Raw genomic sequence first — 21,360 nt, 5'->3', positions numbered from 1 at the left:
TGAATATACTCCTTATGCATGAGCGCTCAGCAGTGTGTTTATAGAGGACGTGCCTTCTTTTCTTCACGCACTGTGAATACGGAGTCGGGTCCAACTCTCGAGATCCATTTGCACCTAACAACGGTGTTCATTTTCTTATTGTCGATGAATTTATGCTCGCTCTATGCACGGTGTGTCAACCCTCTTGGGGCTAAACCAGGCAATTCTCTCACTCTCCTGAATAAAACTGATTAAATAAGCTCCATAGAGCAGCGATGGTACTTTCATTTTTTTCTGGCAGTGTGAAAAAAACAACACATTCAGAGACATAATGAAGCCTATTTCCCAGAACTTATCTGCTTCAGAGTTACTCTAATGAACGATACTTGTAATCTAAGCTGATAGGATGAGCTTTCATTGATTTTTGAAACTATTTTCTCACTTTTCCTTGCAAAACTGGCATGCATCATTTATCTTCTGATTATAAATCACACAGAAAACAAAAGCGTCCTCATCTAGGCAAATGCCTGTAACAGCGAGAAGACGCTTACCTGAGGCTGATGAGATGAGAAATACAGGTGGAGCGTTCAGGCCTCCTGGGTCCACTTAAAATGTGCTGAACTTGTGCTCTTTAATTTCATCCTCTCCATGCCCTGTTAAGGGAGGAAAAACAACATTTACTGTTTTATTGTCATAGTTAATAACTCATCAATACAGAGAAACATGAGGAGAATCCTCACAGGAAAAAACACAAATATCCACTCCCCCCCAAACACACATACTGTACAGGAATCCTCCAATCTAAGCAGTTAATAATGTGTTGTTTTCTTCTCCTTTTATGCTCCCTGGTCCTTTATCTTTCTCATGCACCCTCCCTTCCTCTCTTACCCGGTTGTCCAGGCGACAGAGTCAGTGAGACATTTCTTCCCAGAAGCTCCTCTCTCTCCCATGGCTTTGTTCAGCCTGCTCCGCTGACTGTCTCACCAGTGGAAGAGAGGCGAGGAGGGGAGTGCAGCCCAAAATCCTCTCTACACCCCTGCAGGAAACAAAAAGAGCCTGCAGGGCTTTATAAACAAATTAAAATGTCTATTTAATCTGGTTCCACTTACTTGAGGCTGTATTTTTTGCAACTAAAGGGATAGAGTTGTCATGATGCTGCTGCCGAGCCCCCTCCACCGCCGTCAGAGTTGGTATGGTCGAGTCTAGCCTCGGTTGGTACAGAGATGGGGTGTGTTATAAGAGGGTGATCAGAATAACTGGCTACAGTGGGGGGACAAAGTGCAAGCAATTTAAAATAATCACCTGAAGTAAGAGTTCATTCACTAGAGGTTCATTTTCCTCGGCGAGCTCGGAGCTCTTTAATGAAGCACTTAAATCTAAATCTCTGTTGTAGATGCAATGCAACCGCTGTGAGCAAAACTAGCAGTCGCAGGGTTTAGAAGTTCACTGATTTCACTTGTCATGTTGTTATTTCATGCTGTGCAGATAATGCTCAGATTGTAGAGCCCTCGCTCACTCTCATCTAACATTAATGACTAGCTCTCGCCTCTCTCAATGCAACATTCAACTCATCCATCAGCTCACTCCTCCACCTCTGCTCAGGTCTAACTCAGATTGACTTTAAAAGGTAACAATCTATCATCCTAATGAAAGGGGAGATGTTTCAGCATATGTAGCTCTTTCAATAAAAAAAAACTGGAAGAAACAGGCTGGGGTCATGTTAGTTTTTCTACATTGTGATGCTTTGTGTCAACAGCAGACCTTCACAGACTTTTTCAGCCACTTAACATCAATGAAGAGAAGCAGAGTGAACATAATCATATCTATTGCTGCAGCACTGCTAGAGACAAACAAACACACCTCATAAAAACTGATCAATTGTTATAAATTCACGCCATCAATAACACCAAAACAGACTGTACGGTGTCCTTTGTTAGGGTTTAATGAGTCCCTCCATACTCAGCAGACTTCATTCAGTAAACATGTACCACAAATATTGGCAGGCAAGAACTCAGAGGCAGTCGACACGTTGATAATAATATACATTTAAATAATACAAAATGTACATAAGTCATTCATCCATACGATCCCACATGCATTCTGATCACACACGTGCACGTACACAGAGGCTTTCAGAGAGACACACTAACAGGATGTTGCGTTTGCTCTTGGATGGTCCGGTTTAAGGCAGGTCTTCCTGAAAAAGCCTAATTCTGAGGAGAATAATTTGTTTGGTTATGAGAGAAGATTCACATCAATCACTACAGCGCTGCAGGGAAGAATTTGGCGGAACAACAATCTAAGTTAGGAACAGATGGAAAGAGATGAATAATTTTCTCACATCAAGCAAAAATTACACAATAAAAATGATCTTGGCACAGAAGTAAGTTAATCTTACTAACTTGTGATGTAAGATGAAGTTTTTGGGGAAAAATGCATGCAGGTAAAAGCTGCAAACTGACAGTCGAAGGGTCTTTACAGCTGGACAGGGACTGAAAATCTCTCTTCTGGGGTTTGATGAAAGCAAAAAGGTAAAAAACAGCGGTTTGGATCTTAGATCTAACAAAGGTTGAAGATCCCTAACCATGTAACATAATATCCTGACAATACACATTTTTATTATTTGAATTATGCTTGTTTTCTTAATATCAAAGCTTATATATACACACTAAAGGTGTTAAATCTAAAGAGGAGTCCTTTTTTACAGCTTATACATAAGTCAGAAAAAAGTATTTAGGAATGTTTGGTCTCTTTTCATTAACACACACAATACTGAAAGGTCAGTGCAGCAGTATAAATGAGCTGATATGTAAATGTGTCTTTGGAAAATAAACCGCATTGATTAGAAGGAAAAAAAACAATCTGCATTCATCCTGTGGGTTCTGTAAATGACTGTGCTCTGTCTACAGTGTTGCACTGCAGTCTGCATTGATTGAGTACAAATTTCATTTCATTTCTAAATCTGGTGAGTGCTGCGAAGCAGGGGATTTAAGTTGGAACACATCTAATCTAACATAATTTTAGCACCTGCTGAAGTGGCTCAGAGGAAGCAAGTTTTTTGGAGAGACAATTTTTTCAGAGTGAACATATTCTGTTCAAAAAAAGAGAAAAAAAGAGAAGCAGCGTTGAAAACAACAAAAATACTTCACATATCGTCTACATTTTGTAACTACAGCAATAATCTTTGACCCGATGAAGGTTGTTTAAAGAATGACTTTGTTCTTGGCTGTGCTTCTTATTCCAACTTCAAGATATCACATTCAGCCTGAGTGTTTAATGAATTTCTTTCCCAACAAACACACGTTCACAGTGAAAAATAACAGCCCCGCTGCATTAATGAGGACAACAGTTGACAGGAATAAATGACATCTTAATGTGCTATGGTCATTGGTCCATGAGAAAACAGTGGTGCTGCTGTCATCCAACCACACACAGACACACACTCTCACTAACATTCGACTCCAGTGCTGTAAACTCACATACACTCTCATACTCTCAAAGCTGTCCTATGACAGGGGAATTGTTCCTTTCCTCCGGCTACCACAGATGGGTCTCCCGGATCTCAGAGATGATGTTATTGGCTTTTTTGAGTGCCTGTAACAAGAAAAAGAGGGCAGTTAATTTACTGGCCTTAAGGTTGCAGATAATAGAAAAAAGTGAAAGGACTTGCTTTCCTTGATGCTCAAAGAAACTATTCAGAGAACAAAAGCATCAACCAATTTTACCTCCAGCATATGCGCAACCTCGGTGCGCTGCTGTGCCGTGTCCTGTGACTCAATGAGCAGCTCCTGCAGCAGTGGCTGTTTGTAAAGCTGACCCACCAGCTCGCTCTGAAGATGCTCTTTCACAAAGTTCACCAGGAAGTGCATCACGGTCTTGGGCACACTGTGGACACACACAGCCCCAAGACAGAATGAGAAAATCAGCATCAATGACTGCTAATGGAGCCAGCAACAGATAAAGAATTGGGGTGGAAAATGGGAGGCAAGCTCCCCCAGGATTCCTGGATTTGTTCCAGACAAACCTGTCTTGAATGCTTTTGCGGACAATGAGGAAGTAGCACTTGATGAGGCGCTGGATGACCTCACAGTCCCTTTGCTCCCTGGAACTCAGTTTGCGAGATACGGGCACTGCCTGGCAGAGAGGACAGAAGTAAAACGTTGACATTCTCCAGTGTTTTCACTACTAAGTGTTTTGTCATGCTGCTAATCCCACAACTCACTGTGTCAAGGAGGTTAATGGCCTGGCCTTTGCTGGGGCTGCCAAAACCTGCAGCAGGAGCTTTCTCTTCTGCAACCCTCTCATTCTTCCAGCGCTTCCCTCCATCCAAGCCCTCTGCCTGACAGCAAGAAATCGAGAGAGTCAGAAGGTCAAAGTAATCCAGGCTGGGTTTGGAATTCCACTATAAACTTTAAAAGGAGTGTACTGTTTGGTTACAGCTTTGCAGAACATGAATTCTTCTGTTTACTCTGGCAGAGCAAATGCTGAACATGAAGTACCTGCTGTAAGGGACAAATAAGTACCTGCTGACTGTTGACAGATGCTGAAACCTGGGCTGCATCCGTGAAGTCAGGATGTTTGGTGTTGATGTAGGCCAGTTCTATTGCTACTAAATTATGAACCTGAGGGGCAAAAAGCAGAGAAAACACCTCAGTGGTTAACAGGAGTCAGCTGTTAGTTTTTTTCCATTAGTATAAAGGATCATGTTAGCTAAACTGTGGATTACCATATCATTAGTAATCGGCAGGCGCTTCCTCAGTAATCCCGTCACCACTTCCACAATAGAATCATGCAGTTTGGGGAATCGCAGGAGCTCCTTACAAACACAGAAAACCAATTTTTTAACTTGGTGCTGACATTAATTCAGGGCTTCTCTACATTAGGAAGTCAATCAACAGCTTTTTGCCAACCTGTGTGCTGAAGGAAGAGCAGTGCTGGATGATTCTCTGCAGCTCTTCATGAACAAGCTCTACACAGCGCAGGCTCGGCTCCTCCAGCCGCTTAATTTGCCGCTTCACCAGCAACTCAAAGGACACCTCGGGCACAAAGAGTGCAGGCCGGGGACCCTGCAGGGCACCAAAAATAAAAACTCACTTGCAAATCAACTCTACCCGCTATTCCTTTAAATAAAGAAACTTCAGTAGAATAGATGTTAGGGGAAGCTCACCGTAGCATTGCGGATGGCAGTGAGGATATCAAGCTCAGTCAGTCCTCCCAGGGGGTCGATGGACTGCAGAGTGCGACCAAACGTCTCATGGAATATGTAACAGATTCGTGCACCACCACAGCTGTAGAGGAAATGGGTGTAGATGTGACACTTATGCAGTTTCTCTGTGCTGAGCATCAGCAGGTTTAGCCGCAATAAAATTAAATGCGATCAACCAAAAATAGTCAATATTTTCTCCCCACATATTCAAGCAAATTAGTCGTCTTGTGGTTGGAGAACTCAGGGAGGAAGGTGCCAACAGAATCTGCTGATACTTCAATTTACAAGCACTGATGTCAGTTAAATGTTGAGTTTTGCAACAAGTTTACAAGATAAAAGCTATTCCCCCAAAGAAGAAAAAGACTGCTATATGAAAATATTTCGGCATTTAACAAAGCACCAAAGAAGTCATACTCACAGCTCTGAAGTCTGGATGTATCTGGCTGTCCCTTCAATGGTGTTGCAGTAATCACTAGCAAACTTGGTGACAATCTGCAGCAGTGTGGCGCTGTGGTCTTCCACCGGCTGGCCGTAGCTGTTTAGCTGTGCCTGGTACTGTGAACTCAGCACGGTCACTCGGGTTTTGAGTTCTGGCAGGCAGTCCCGGATATGGTGCATGAGCAGCCTGCTGAGAGTTTTGGCCAGATAACGGGAGCCAGCGCGGGAGGCGAGCGAGGGGTAGTGCCGCTGCAGGAAGGCCTGCTCATCCTTCATTGAGTCCTCCAGGCTCTTCTGGGTATTGATGTCATGCTGACTCCTACAGGGATCACCAATTAGGGAGAGAGGCAGTGAAGTCAGATAATCAGTGTAATGAGCAAATTAACAACTTGACACCTTGCTGTTCTGTGACACTAACACATTACCCAGTTAAAAGAAAAGAAAACATCAATTTATTATAGCAAACCTGTTTACAACTCCAATGATCCCAAGTCTGACTGGAATGACTCGACCTAACAGGACCTCCAGTGCATCAGTCCCTGCATCCATCAAGTCCAACTTACTGACCACCAGCAATGTTCGGCGGCCTTAAACACACACAAAAAAAAAAAAAAAAAAAAAAAAAAAAAAAACACAGAGAGCTTTTGAAGCAATACTTTTAAGGACAGTTCACAATCATGCTAGTTCAACTTTTCAATTTATATAGTGAGAGGGAGAAATAGAGTGTACAGCCAACAAGGCCACAGTTCTCTGATGGATAAGGATTCAGACCCACAAGGGAACATTTAGGCTAAGTATCAGATATTTTAACTGACACACCATCTATCATAAAAATCTGGCAAACCAGAGGTGCAGAATATTGTTGGCATATCAAAATTGGCAGATATTTGTTTAAAAAGTTAGGTTTTGTTTCAGTAGATGTGAAAATTTCTGCAAATAATTACAGCAACTGTATCAGCCATACATATCGACAGTACATATCAGCCTTAAATACTGGTATAATTTACAATTTTACCACAAGGTATAGGTGGTTTCCTAGGGTAACACACACTCAAGTGGCCCACCTTGATCTCTGAACATTTTGAATAAATGGAGAACAACTATCAGACTGTCTGTGTCCCCATCCCTCTCTCAACTCTGCTTGACTCAGCCTCTCTTTTTACTGGAGACAATTTGTATGCTTTAAAAGAAAATAGAAAAACGTGTGTTTATATATCAATATCCGTATTTTTAATCCCCCCCAACAAGTTACAATAACTTAGAAGTCAATCACCTTTCCTTTAGAATCAGAATTATGACCCAGTTAGGGAGAAAAGATGTTAAATTGGCACTGTCAGCCTGGTCTGAGTCAGTAAGTACCTCTACACCCTTTCAGCAGTAAAGCTGCAGTTGAGTAATGGAGGCAACTGCTCTGTAATGATGGCAGCGTTAATTTCATTGAATAAAGCTATGACAAAATGTTAGTCAACAACCTTTCGCTTTGAGAAAGACAACACTGAAGGTCTTTGCACAGTCTTTTATTTTTTCAGATTATTTTTATTTTCAGATCCGTAATTTGAAAATCATGTCACACACTGAGTCAGTTGCACTGTACTTGTATTCAATGTGAAAATTTATAGAATGTGGCAAATGGATTCTTACTGCAACAAAAATACACAGTGAGGATGAGCCTGTGGCTCGTTCACTCCTTAAAACTTGCACTGAGTCCATCCATCCTGAGAGAGATCATACGGCATCAGCTCTTACATTCATCTCTGCCAAGAGCAACTTTTTCATTCAGTCTGTTATGTGGCTGTGAGTACCAACTAATGCCTTTATCTGTCATAAACTATGGTTGATAAACATAATACAAGGGCGGTTTCAGTGCATGAAAGGGAGAGAGAGAAGGGAGGGGGCAAACGAGCGAGAGACAGAGAAGAAAGCAGCAGGCGCAGGCTGATCTGATAAGTCAATCACCATCTAAATGACTAGGACTGATACCAAAAAAAATGCAGACAATTGAACCTGTTCTGAAAAATTATAACAGACAAATGTTTCGGCACAATATAGAGTTGGATTTGGTTTTTTTAAAACATGCAAAAAATTTGGACAAAAAATAACCAGACTTAGTATGCAAAGTAGGGCTGGGTATTGTTAAGAACCCCACCATTCAATTCGATTTCGATTCTTTAGGTTGCGATTCGTTTCGATATCGATTTAAATGCTTCAATGTCGATTCAGTAAGAAGTAGAAATACACAAATAATCTGTTGACACTTTTTAAATAATTATTTTCATGGCCATGTGAACATATTTGGTAAGCCACCTCACATTTTTTAGCAATAAAACTTCTGAAAATAAAAATTTGCACAATAATAACTTATTTGTGCATATGGAGTACAAAAGTAAAAAACATGACAGTTCTGTATAAACACTGAAAAAGTAAAGTGCATGTAAACTTAATTAATATTTCTGTCCTCTTGGAAATTGTGATAAACCTCACATAACATGGTTATGGTTAGATGTTGTTTGGTCGAGTGCGGCCTCCATCCATACAACGCGAATCACATGCGCAGCGACCCCCACTGGCCAGGAGGTGAATCGATTCAGAGGATTTGCTGAATCGATATTGAATTGGGGGAGGAAAAATCGCGATGCATCAATTAATCGATATTTTTACCCATCCCTAATGCAAAGAACTAAAGACTACTGAAAAATAGATGTGTGATCACAAAAACTTTGACGAAAAGTATGTTAGTTTTCATCAAGGAGAAGAAATCAAGGCCAAGATGTAATTTAGTTTTTGTTTGACATATAAAATCAGTGATAGTTTTCCATGTTGGTGAAATTGGTCAAAAAACAATGTTTCTGTACATCTTCTGCCTCTCAGCTGTCAGAAACAAAACTGAATGACACTACATGTCTCAGCATTTTATATTGGTATTTTGGTTGCAATGGTATAGATGATGCAACCAGCTTTTTATTCGAAGTGTCTTACACATTGGCTTTTACAGTACGTAGAATTTTAAGGTAATATTTGTATAATTACTCATAACTTAACTGCATGGTAAGTATAATATGAGCTTTTGCAATAAACAACACATTGCACACTGCAATAAATTAAAAAAAGCAATTCTTGCCAGCATGTCTGCATTTTACAGACTCTAACACCATTTTTTACATTTAGTTGTGAAAAATGCTTGGTTTATATTAGATTCACATATAACATCCTGTTAACATAAATAACTAAAGGAATCAGTTTATTTCTTACTAAACATATCATTATCACAGTATCTTTAAACAGCCTAAGATAAAAATAGGCTTAAATTTCAAAAGAATTAAACTTTGTTTTTAAGTTCGAAATGTTATTTGCCCAAACTTAAGCCTTCAGACACTTACCTTGTTTGTCTGGAATAACTTTTTTATTTTGTCATATTGCAATTTACATTGCAGAAAGATATCCCACTACCACCTTATTCCTTCTTTCAAAGTGTCTCTCATCCCTAGTTTCTACAGGCATGTCCCATTATGATAATGAAAGCAAAACTGACTTTCCAAGCACCTCTTTACTGACAAAATAATGTTCACAATAAGCACCGGAAGGTTCAATAGCCTGAAATGACTTGAGCAAAATTCATTCTCCAAGCACAATTAATAATTCAAGAAGCATGTCTTAAAGCATGTTATGTAATCAGCAGTAATGGAGAGGAGAGAAAATCGAATAAAATCTGAGGAGAGGAGATGCCTGTAAATAAAGAGTCCTACCATCTGGATCGACCTCACGAGCCAATTTCAGCGCATCAGAGGTAGCCAAGTCAGAGTTGGCAGGGGACACAGCGAGGATGAGGGAGTTTGGATTGGAGATGAAGGATAAGATCATCTCTTGTACTTGAGTCTCGATGTCCTCTGGCTGATCACCAACAGGAACCTGAGGTTAAAACAATGAGCCAGAATTAGTGTACGCTGAGCAGAAAATCATTGCTGCTGCAAATGTGAGTATTAATTATATGAGGGTATTTTAAACTTAAAAATGGATTTCTGTCTGAGGCACTCCATTTTGAACTGATTTACTGTTAACTTATGAGGTTTAGTTTTGAATGCTGAATTAGTTTTCCCATAACATGTTGTTTCATCTTTGAATGCATAAGAAATTTACCTTCATAGGTACTAATGAAAAAAACATGAACCTTATTATGAATACCAAATGCAATCAGTGTGTATCATGAGGTAGTGCAATTATGTTTGGCGAGGATGTTTGTACACATGTAAAACTACCAATATTCTCACCAAGTGGCTGATTTTACCTTAGTTATTCCAGGTAAATCAACCAGGGTGAGGTTAAGCACTTTTGGAGAATATATCTTCAAATAGATGGGCTCAGGACTGATTCCCTAAAATGTGAGGAAAAAGGCAGTAAAAATCATTAGAGCTGTGTCTAAAGCTTTTTTTTTACTGTGTCACTGAGTTCACATCAATACTTTCTTTCACCTTGTTGTCACCCGAACTGCGTTCAGTCTCTGCTTCAATTTCTCGACGAATTTCCTGAAAATCTGAGAAAATCTGTCCAAAGGTGAGAAAATGATCGTTAAAAACCATATTCCACAGAGGGCAAACTAAGCATTCATACGACTTCAAATGTCTGGAAAAATTTACCTGGTTCTTGCAGTGCAGAAAAGTACCCCATTCTTCAGCTTTGACACCTGAACAAACGAATAAATAAAAGAGTGTGAGCAGTTTCACACTAGTTGCCTACAGTTAAAGATACTGTTTGAAAGATGTAGGAAAGTGAGAAGATTAGGAATGGATTTGTATCATGCTTGACTGATGATCAGACCAAACAAAAATGTTTTAGGGGTCAACAAAACAAATGAAAAGGTTATACAATGACAAGTCCGTGTGGACCAAAAATACAGAGACCTGGGTAGCTGTTTTGGACATTTTGTTTTACCCCATTTCCTGAGAAAAAGATGAGCAAGAAGAGGAAGAAAGACTAAATGTTAGAACCCAGATACAGAGGCTCTTTGAGGAATAGTCTGCAGTTTGAAGAGTGAGTTAAAGTGCCATAGTTACATGCTGATCACACAGAATTGGATAGAAATAACAAAACTGCCTATTCTAACCTGCAAATATCCAGTTTGTAATACCTTGTAGAAAATCTAGATCAGTGTTTTAACAAATAGTCATAGAAATCTGTCAATTTAAAAATCAACAGATGAGTGAATTTGTAGTTACCATTCTCAATCTTCAGTCGCTCCTGCAGAGGGGAAACATTAATGAGCTGCAACACGAGGGGTCGTCTTGTGACTATTCCTGATCCCCTAGGCAAGAAATCTCGTCCAACCAGGCTTTCCAACACAGAGCTCTTTCCACTGCTCTGTTATGACACATGATAAAAACTGTGATTAATTCAGCACCATACCAGTGTGTGCACATCAGACAATGCTTATTCAATTTCTGATCAGAAACCAACTACTGAGAGGTCTTTACAAAAATAGTAAAATCTCTCAAATTATTGCAAGCGTTAGAGGTACTGATTAAGCCAATAGTTCATTATTTAAATGTGTTATTTTCCAGGCTGACCTGAGATCCAACCACGACAATCTGAGGCAGTTGAATGATCTCTGCACCCACTGTGAGGAAGACCTCCTGCAGCCTGTTGATGGTAGGAATCAGGGTTTCCATCCTTCCAATGAACTGGAAACACTTGCTATATTTGTAAAACAGAACATAAAAAGTGATACAAAAAGGCAGAGCAAAGTTAAACTCTTTCTGAAGCTAGATCATTTCTAAAGTAACACTGACTATAGGAGAACATAAATTCTCCATACACACAGAAAATAGAAATCTGCAGTTAAAATCTACAAAAGAAAAGCACCCCAATGTTTGGTTAGTTGCAACCGCATCTTATGAATATCTAAAATGCAAGAGGCATTATTATTCCCCTTGGAAGAGTGCAAGTTGCTGCAAATGAGAGTGGTCCTGATGAGAGAGGGGTGTAGCGCCATAGCATCAGTCAGATCAACACCGCAGCTAATCCTGCCAGATTATACACCGATTTGAGCGGGATTTAACGTTTAATCTGGCTTCAAGTCATCAATCACATCACCGACCTGACAAAACAGCATTTGTCAACACTACATGACACCAAATGATGCTGCAGCCCAGGCCGAAAGCTCTGTATCGTCGGCTAACCGACTGTAGCTAGCTAAAGCTATTTGTTAAGGGCAGGAAGTGACAGATATGTGTTAGCTTGTGCTAAAGCTAGCTGAGCCGCGGTAACAAGTGATGCTGCATTATGACCTTACCTACGTTAAAATATAATTATCCCCCTTATCCAATAAACCCGTTCTTCATAGTTCGTAGAGAAATAATTCAAGTGTCACAAACGTTCCATTTTGTACGAATTGTTATCCAAAATTAGCAGGCAAAGAAATAACCGTCAGTCCGCCACATAGGCGGTACGAGCATTACCGTTCATTGCTCCGATTGGCTATCTGGTATGAGTCATAGTCCTTTAGATTCTCTGATTGGTCCATGCTCTAAATACTCCCTCATTTGGTCCCGCCTAGTCCCTCGAGACCTAGCACCCACTTTAGTTTTTCCATGTTAAACCACTTCTACTTTTCAATGCTTTAGTTTCCTTTACATTCCTTATCAAGTCCAGTTAATTAAAAATAACACATTCAATATCAGCAAAGAACACTCCAAGAAAATTAACACCTCTTTTTTACTGTTTTAATGTTTGTATATATAAACATATTTACAAATCATACAATGAAAATCAGTCAAAGAATAAAACATGTATCACCTCCTCACAATGATTCATAGAAACAAGTCACCATACTAACAAATACTTTACAGTAGATGTTAGTATCAACTGGGAGTTGTAGCAGCCTGCAAAAACCAACAGCACAAATGGACTCCTTTTATGTTGATCAGGTCATGAGTCAGTGACTGCTTCATCGATGACAGGGACCTATAGAAGTGGCCATGTCTCCTTATCCAAGTCCTTTGGTCCTGAATAAGAAGGCCCTATTGCTGAGATAATCAACAGTCAGTGCTATCTGTGTGCACTCAGCCACTGATCAGGCACACAGATGGGGCCCTCTGCAAGAAAACTCAGTGTATTTTTCCATGCCCCACACTCTAAACACTGTATGCATCCCCAAGCACAGAGCACTGCTCAAAAAACAATCACAATAAATAATTTTTAGTCCATGTAAGAGGTGTCCATGCCCTCGCCGTCAGGGTGAAGCAGCCTTCCTGCCAAGCGCTCAATGTCATCGAGACTAAGCTGCCGAAGTGATCGTTCATAATCCTGGAAAAAGAAGAAAACATATCAAGACACAGCAGGTTAACACAGTACATCAATTCAAAAAATTGAATAAATTTAATCTGACCACCTTTTGCATTCCTTAAATTTGAATTAGACATACAGGATAAGAGTGATGGTCCCTATTATCTATACAATCGAGGAGTTTCACCTAGCAGGTTAATTTGGCCATCTTAAACACTAAAAATACCAAGAAATCAGGGATGCAGAATACTGGAATTTTGCCAATATCTGATATTTCCAAACTAATTTTAGCCAGTACCAATGCAGATACATACAACTATATTTTAAAAAAATATACCAACCGTCTCCTGTGAAAAGAGAGGCTGAGTCAAGCAGAGCTGAGAGAGGAAAGGGGGAAGTAGACAGTCTAGTAGTTTTCCTACATTAGGGACTTCATTTGAAATATTCAGGGCTCACAGTTGGCCCCCTTGGGTGTGTGACTTCAAGGCAACCACCTATACCTGATGTTACAGTTATACATTTTGCCAGTATTAAAGGTCAATATATGATTTACACTACTGATATGCACCATTGATATACGCAGACGATGTATCAGCTATAAATATAGGCAGAAATTAATACCAATATCATACCAATAATATTGTGCATCCCTAACAGAACTGCATTTCATTCATTCATTGCCCCCTTTCTAATTCCTGATTTTTTTGCATATTTATCACACTTAAATGTTTTGGATTATCATCAAACCAATTTTAATATCTCACAAAGACAACCCAAGTAAATTCAAAATGCAGTTTTTAAGTGATAACTCTATTTATTAAGGGGGGAAAAATCTTAACCTATCTGGCCCTGTGTGAAAAAATAATTGCCCACTTAACCTAATAACTGGCTGTGCCACCCTTGGCAGCAATAACTGAAATCAAGCATTTGTGATAAGTGGTGATGAGTCTTTCGCATCACTGTGGAGGAATTTTTGCCCACTCTTCTTTGCAGAATTGTTTTAACTCAGCCATATTGGAGGAACTGCCCATTTAAGGTCACACCACAGCATCCCAATTGGATTTAAGTCCAGACTTTGACTTGGTGAGCCATTCAGAGGTGGACTTGCTGAAGTTTTTGGGTCGCTGTCCTGCTGCATAACCAAAGAGCGCTTGAGCTTGAGGGCACAAACTGATGGCTGGACACTCGCCTTCAGGATTTTCTGGTAGACAGCAGAATTCATTGTCCCATCAATCTCAGCAAGTTATCCAGGTCCTGAAGCAGCAAAGCAGCCCCAGACCATCACACTGCCATCACGTTTGACCGTTGGCGTGATGTTCTTTTTATCAAATGCGGTGTTGTTTTTACACCAGATGTAACAGGCCGCACACCTTCCAAGAAGTTCGACTTTTGTCTTGTCAGTCCACAGAATATTTCTCCAAAAGTCTTAGGGATCATCAAGATGTTTCTTTGCAAATGTGAGACGAGCTTTTGTGTTCTTTGTTTTGGCCTTGGAACTCTCCCATGATACCATTTTTGCCCAGTGGCTTTCTTTTGGTTGAGTTGTGAACTCTGACCTTCACTGAGACCAGTGAGGGCTACAGTTCTTTGGATGTTGTTCCGGGTTCTTTTGTGACCTCCTGGATGAGCTGTCTGTGCACTCTTGGAGTAATTTTGGTTGGCCAACCACTCCTGGGAAGGTTCACCACTGTTCCCAGTTTTCTCCAATTGTGGATAATGGCTCTGACCATGGTTCGCTGGAGTCCAAAAGCCTTGGAAATGGCTTTGTAACCTTTTCCAGACTGATAGATTAATATCACTTTGTTTCTCATTTGATCTTGAATTTCTTTGGATCACGGCATGATGCGTTTCTTATTGAGATCTTGTAGCCTACTTCACTGTCTGACAGCGTCTATTTAAGTGATTTCTTGATTCAAAAAATCTGGCAACAGTCAGGCCTGGGTGTGGCCAGTAAAACTGAACTCAGCTTTCCAGAACTGTGGTTAATCACATTTAACTCATGATTTAGCAAGAGGGGGCACAATAACTTTTTCACATAGGGCCAGATAGGTTAAGATTTTTTTTCCCCTTAACAAATAAAATCATCATTTAGTCACTGCATTTTGTATTTACTTGGGTTGTCTTTGTGAAATACTAAAATTGGTTTGATGATCCGAAACATTTAAGTGTAATAAATATGCAAAAAAATCAAGAATCAGAAAGGGGGCAAACTCTTTTTTTATGGCACTGTATGTATCAAGGATATAATACTGAAATTGGGCTAAAGAGGACAAAAAAAAAAAAAAAACAGTTGAATTGCTCTGTCATATTTCTAGAAGATGTGAACAGCAAATATGAATATATACCCTTGTAGAACCAGACCTCCGAATTCAAGTAGGTATGGATACTAACAGAAAGGGCAGTTAAACATCAGATGCTGGTTGAGAAAGATTGTTGGTGCAACACTGGGGTAAATGTTCTGGAGCTGCCCAATTGTTAAAATTATTGTCCAACTGTATAATAATTATTTTTTTAGATTATTTTTATTTTCAAAAGGAAGGACATGTGGTCAATACTGAAGAGCACTGCTATTTACTTCACTAAGTTTGTTCTTTGGAAAGGATAACAGAGTGTCTTATTCTGGTCCAAATAAGCTATTATTATTAATAATATAAATATTATCTTGTTTTCTGTTTGTTTTGCCCTCTTGGCTTTGTGAATTATCTTATGTCTGTGTATTTGCATGTATGGACAAATATTTACTTCTGACAACACTATCCCATGTATATTCAACACACAGAGTATGAGCCAATAGTCTCCAAACATGGATTTGATGTTGCCCTTTTGTTTTACGTCTCCAACCACCAGTGTTTTCATCAAAAAAACTTTAAATAAACAATTTAGGAACTATACATATCATTGTAAAATGGATAATCAAATATACCTTAATAAGCTGTTCATGGACCTTTGCTGCATCAGCTGGACTAAAATGTCTTGCAAGGATAGTTGACACAGTCTGCCACACTCGTCCCTGTGAGCCACTACTGCTGCTGCTGCTGCTGGCAGCCATTCCTGATGCTCCAGTCCTCTCTCCCAAGGGACGGATTACCAGATTCAATTTAGCCTCTGGCCCAATGGAGTAATCACTCAATCTGTGTTCATCTGAGGAAGGAAATAGAGTATGCATGCAATCATCAAAAATTTAAACGTTTAATCAATGTACTAGGCAGATCTGTGGATCAAGCAATTATTCTTCTGCACAAAGGTTATGAAACATCTGACCGATGAAAAAAATATACCTGCAAGTGCTTTTCCTTTATAAAGCAACCGCTGCTGGTTTGCTGGTATGTTGAGACGTTCAGACACAAGTTCCTTTACTTTGGATACCTTTTCATCTTCAGTCACCTGGAAGAACAACAAAGTGATGTTGCACTTACACCGATCACAACAAGAAGTATATTTGGACAGACAATCTCCTTTTCTAATTAGCTGCAGGATATCAAACAGAAGAGTGGAAGAGTGGAGTGAAACTTTTCCTTTGCACCTGCTTTGAATTAAAGAGCAACAATAAAGCGGTAATTCGTGCAGACAGGGTGAGCAAAGTTGTAGAATCTCATCAAAAGGCTGGCTCTTTTGCTTTGGGACAAAAAGCTGCTGGGCTATAGTGGTGGTGTTTGTTTAAAGAGCACTGGAGACATGTCAGATGTCAAACACATTAAAAAGTAGGAGCAAAGATGGGTGTTACACTTTGTTTTGACAACTAAATCTTTGCATAGTGCTTTGAGTCCCTTCTCTTGTAATTCCTGTATCGGTGAGTGAATTACCTCTCAACATATCAAATGTTTTAGATTCTAGTTGCTACAGCATTAATACTGCGCAATTATATATAACTTCAATAGATCGTTTACAGTAATGCAGCAGAACACTGATGAATTTTAAAAATTTATGTATTTTCAACACTCTGTCCTGTTGTCACTACAGTAATATTACAAGCAAACAAGATAAACTCGCTCTCTTTCTCAGGTTGTTGCCTGTGTGTACAAATGTGTAGCTTTCGGCGTGTTCTTCTTCTAACATTAACATTTTCATTTAAAAGTCTAGGGGTCACCTACTGGACTAAACAAGAACTGAGAAATAGCTTTTTGGACAATGACACCGTAAAGAAAAATCCCGAAAACGTTAGTGTACCTCTGAAAGATGGGGCCAGTAGGCTAGCTAACCGGGGTTTGATCCATGACTGAGCGAAATGTGACGTATCCTTAGAATATCTACATCAAATTTACTTACTGAACGCTATATTTCACAACAGCTTAGTTAAACACAATGAAAACACGTGTTGTTCAACATGTGACACGGCTAACAAGGTAGCAATCTTGCTATTTTTAACGCTACATACTATTGCTAATGACGCTAGCGTTAGCGGGCTAACAACTAGCGGTGAGCTTGGTTGCCATTCAGTCCTCAGCTTACCTGTACACTGCATTCTTTTCCTTGTAGCGGTTTCACGGTAAGGATCATTTTCTATGATAGTGTAAACAAAATACAACCACAAATTTACACGTCCAGGTGTTAAAAAACAAAATCTAACCAAATAGCGTTACTTTGCTAGCTCGAGTTAGCCAAAGGGCTTCTTCCCTTGTCAACAGCCCATCGTCTTCTACGGCAGCAGGGATTTGCAATGGTTGCAGCCGGATTGAGGACACTGCTGCCACCCTCTGGCCGGAGTTTCATTTGCTCCACGTGGAATATGCCCCAAAAACAGAAATGACGATGAAGGTACAGTGGCTCCAAAGTCTACACACCCATGGTAAAATGCTACAGTTCGTGACGTAAAAAATTAGGATATATAATTTCAGAACTTTTTCTTCCTTTAATCTGACATTTAACTCTTATAAATCCATTGAAAAAACAACCGAAATCTTTTAGGAGGAATAAACGAACTAAAATATCAACATATGCTTGCATAAAAATGCAAACCCCTGATCTAACACGTTATTAGAGCACCTTTTGATTTCATTACATTCATTCTTTTGGGCAGGAGTCTATCAGTGCAACCTTTCTCAAACTGGCAACCTTTTCCAACTCTTCCTTTCAAAGGACTCAAAATCTTTCAGATTTTTTTAACACTTTATTTAAAAACAAGTTTCATATAACAGAACATGACACTGACAAGTACACGTGAATTAAAAATTGAGGACAAATCGTCCAATTTTCATGCGAAACCATCAAGGATAGAAAACAAAACATACAGATAACATTCAGACAAATCCTCATCTAAGAGCAAACAAAAAACACTCTTTTTGATAAATGTTAAATGTTAATAGGACAGATCACTTGTAGCAATACAAGTTCACAGTTTCAGGTCAGGTAAGTTCTTAATATAGTTCATGAGTGGGTCCCAGGTTTTAAAGAATTTGCTAGTAGATCCATTTAGGGAGCATCTTATTATTTCCAGTCTGATATCCTGCATCATATCTTTTATCCATTGGTTGTGTGATAGAAGAATTTCATCTTTCCATTTAAACAGAATAGAACTAGCAATTAAAGAAGAAAAAGCAACAACCTTCTGAAAGTAAGGAGGAAAGTCCACTCCTGCCGGAGCTGAGAAAACACCAAAGATACCAACAGTAAAACTGGGCACAACCATGCAGCCATAAGACTTTGAGATGGTGTCAAAAAATTATGACCAGAAAGGGACAAGTTTTGAACATGACCAGAACATATGATATACTGTAACAGAAGTCTGTTTACACCTGTCACATATTGGGCTTCAATTAGGAAATATTCTTGGAAGTTTGGCTTTTGAAAAATGCAGCCGATGTAGCACTTTAAATTATATTAAGGCATGCCTTGCACATATAGAGGACAAAGTAACCCCTGAGAGGGCTGAGTCCCACTCCTAATTTAAAATCTTTCAGATTTTGAGGATAGTTCCTGTTCAAAGTCACTTTGTGTCTTCCCACAGATATTCAGCAGGATTTAGGTCTGGGCTCTGGCTGGACCATTCCCAAACCATCTTCAGCTTTCTAGCAGATACCTGAAAGTTTTGTGTTAAAATTTGACTGGTATTTGGAACGGATCATAAATCCATCTACCTTAAATAAAACCCCAGCTCCAGCTGAAGAAAACCAACCCCAGAGTATGACGCTGTCCCCACTATGCTTCACCATGGGTCTTTTGTCTTGTACAAATGTCTGGTTATGGACTGATTTTGCCAGATGGAAGCATTTTCTTAAGAAGAAAAACGGACAACATTATACAATAGGTTTCCCAAATGCAATGTGGGAAAATGTGATATAGTCTGATGAGACAGACGTTGAACTTTCTGGCCATCATTATGTTTGAAACAAAAACAAAAGTGTACATCATCAGCAATATAAGGCGGGGCAGCATCATACTTTTAAGCTGTTTTCTTCAGCTGAAACTAGGGGTTAAGTTAAGGTGGACTGATCCATGATCAGTTCTGAATTCCTGTCAGTTTTGGCACAAAATTTCAGGTGTCTGCAAGAAAGCTAAAAATGAAGGGCCAATTTCCACACTGAGTGTCTGAAATTGCCCCAATGCATATATCCAAATCTACACAAGAATGGTTTCACCAAAACAAGATAAAGGTTTTGGGATGGTCTAGCCAAAGTCCGGGCTGTGCACAGGAAATGTCCTTATAATCTAACAGACTTTAAGCATTTTTGAATGAAAAGGTGAGCAAATGTTGTGAAAACAGTATAGTGTACACTCATATAGACTTCTACCCAAAAAGACTGAATGTTAAAATGAAAACAAAAGGTCAGGTTTTTGTTATTTGTCTTTTTGTATTAATTCCTTCCAAAAATTTAGGTTGTTTTTGACTTGAATTATATATTTTATTCCATTTTGTCTGTCTGATTTGTTCCGTTCTGTCCATCTAGTCCATTCCCTTTAGTCTGCCTGGTTCATTCTATTCAGTCTCTCTAGTGAGAGGCAGACATGAGATTTTAGTGGTAAAAGCGTCACTGGAAGTAGAGTTTTGTTTTTTGTTTTTTTTTTTGTTTCCTCCAGAGCCTCATGTGAGCCCATGTTTCTCAACAGATGGGTACTGACCCAGAAGTGGGTTGCAAGCAAAATTGTTATAGCTAAATAAAACTAACTTAATAACTAAAACTTCAATTAAAAAATTATTTTAGCTAACAGAAACTAAATAAAAACTAAGCTTTACAAAAAAAACAAACAAAAAACAACAAACTAAAACTGTATAGTGTGCTTACAGAACTAACTAAAATAAAATAAAAATGGAGACAAAATATCTTTAGTTTTAGTCTTTGACACAACCGTACTGACTGGCACCGACACCCAAGTCTGGGGAGTGTAAAATTGCCTGATCTGATTGGTTAAGACTTCACCCAGTGGTTGTTTTATGTCTGGAGTTGTATTCAAACAGCATTATTAGGTAAATAAAATGGTAAGTGAAAAATAGCCTGTTTAAATATGTTTTTAAAAATGTATGACGTTCACTCAGCCCCGACATCTATCCGGAAAAACTAACAAACCAGCTGTCAAAACTAATAACTTAACTGAAATTAAACACAGAAGGTGACAACGAAATAAAAACAGAAACTAATGAAAAATCCAAAACTATTATAACCTTTGTTGCATGGCCATTTTTAGTGGGCCACAAATGTTTGCCTGGGAAAAACATGTGGCAAAAGTTTATGATGTGCTTTTATTTTGAAGAATATTTCACCATCTCTTTGTTCGAGTATATTGCTTGTCCCATCTCAAGTTCAAACTGACTTATCTTTTGCCAAATACTTGGTTATGATTTAAAATGTTGCCTCATAATTCTGGGCTGTCACATGTTTTATTGCTATAATTATCCTGTTTCAAGGCTTTTTCAATATTTTATTGCCCAAAAAATCCTGAAGTGTGGTGTCAGTAATATTACACAGTTAGCCTTCTTGGTTTTTTCTCTGATAAAATGAAGGTGCTTGTCATATATTCCTAATGTGACTTCAGCATACAGGTAACCTGCCACGCCAGCTGGATTTGTTTCACACATCCATTTGGGAAACCACCTACAGGCAGCGTTTGGGAAAGGGCAGAGCCTAAAAAAAAAAAAAAAAAAGAAGAAGAACTCAGAGGGTGATTGGATGAACGTTCTGTCTGTCACATCTTTATGGGCCAATCAGAGCAACAAAACACGTGACGTAGTCGCTACTAAGCTGCGCCAAAGGAGTAAACTCCATAAAGAACTTCATAAAGGGAACCATGGCGGCTGTAGACATGTCAGTACAAGACTTTTGTTGTTTTTGAAAAGAAAACAACTCAGTGCTGTTCTTTGTTCTTCTTTTAACGAAGAAATGTCGTCAAGTTCTGATAAAACTGGCGCATCAGCAACATCCATGCAAATGGCTTCTGCTACAATTGCACCAAGTCAACCTCTTGTTGCTGCTTGCTTATGTCATGAACACCAAGCCAGAAAGTACTGCCCATAGACAGTGATTGGTCCT

General features: G+C 39.2%; 3 protein-coding genes across 5 annotated transcripts in view; all 3 read right to left on the bottom strand.

Annotated features, from left to right (window-relative positions):
- The window catches only part of disp3 (dispatched RND transporter family member 3), a 35,364-nt gene extending 33,935 nt beyond the window's left edge, over positions 1–1,429 (bottom strand). Inside the window, exons 1-2 of the mRNA XM_041787826.1 lie at positions 868–1,429; positions 531–632 (exon numbers count right to left, since the gene is read on the bottom strand). The gene's annotated coding sequence lies outside the window, so the exon portion shown is untranslated. The remainder of the gene's footprint in view (positions 1–530; positions 633–867) is intronic.
- A 476-nt stretch (positions 1,430–1,905) lies between these two features.
- si:dkey-32e23.4 (dynamin-1-like protein) lies at positions 1,906–12,053 on the bottom strand. 3 transcript variants are annotated; one of them, XM_041787766.1, is made up of 18 exons: positions 11,907–12,053; positions 11,182–11,308; positions 10,834–10,975; positions 10,519–10,557; positions 10,255–10,301; positions 10,090–10,161; positions 9,906–9,992; positions 9,367–9,529; positions 6,090–6,210; positions 5,604–5,942; positions 5,147–5,267; positions 4,890–5,045; positions 4,706–4,795; positions 4,503–4,601; positions 4,202–4,318; positions 4,004–4,113; positions 3,705–3,864; positions 1,906–3,573 (listed from the first exon to the last, which is right to left on the bottom strand). In XM_041787766.1, exons 2-18 carry the CDS (start codon positions 11,281–11,283, stop codon positions 3,517–3,519), a joined length of 2,022 nt encoding a protein of 673 aa, XP_041643700.1. In that variant the 5' UTR covers positions 11,284–11,308; positions 11,907–12,053; the 3' UTR covers positions 1,906–3,516. The 3 variants fall into 3 exon arrangements, with proteins under 3 accessions (XP_041643700.1, XP_041643702.1, XP_041643703.1); XM_041787768.1 differs by having other exon boundaries at positions 11,911–12,053; XM_041787769.1 differs by lacking the exon at positions 10,519–10,557.
- Positions 12,054–12,322: 269 nt separating this feature from the next.
- ubl4a (ubiquitin like 4A) lies at positions 12,323–17,549 on the bottom strand. Its single transcript, XM_041787845.1, has 4 exons — positions 17,348–17,549; positions 16,177–16,282; positions 15,822–16,039; positions 12,323–12,919 (listed from the first exon to the last, which is right to left on the bottom strand). Exons 1-4 carry the CDS (start codon positions 17,393–17,395, stop codon positions 12,812–12,814), a joined length of 480 nt encoding a protein of 159 aa, XP_041643779.1. The 5' UTR covers positions 17,396–17,549; the 3' UTR covers positions 12,323–12,811.
- Positions 17,550–21,360: the final 3,811 nt, after the last annotated feature.

This window comes from Cheilinus undulatus, linkage group 5 (assembly GCF_018320785.1).
Source record: "Cheilinus undulatus linkage group 5, ASM1832078v1, whole genome shotgun sequence".
Classification (NCBI taxonomy): domain Eukaryota; kingdom Metazoa; phylum Chordata; class Actinopteri; order Labriformes; family Labridae; genus Cheilinus; species Cheilinus undulatus.
This window is presented reverse-complemented; position numbering and strand designations above follow the sequence as displayed.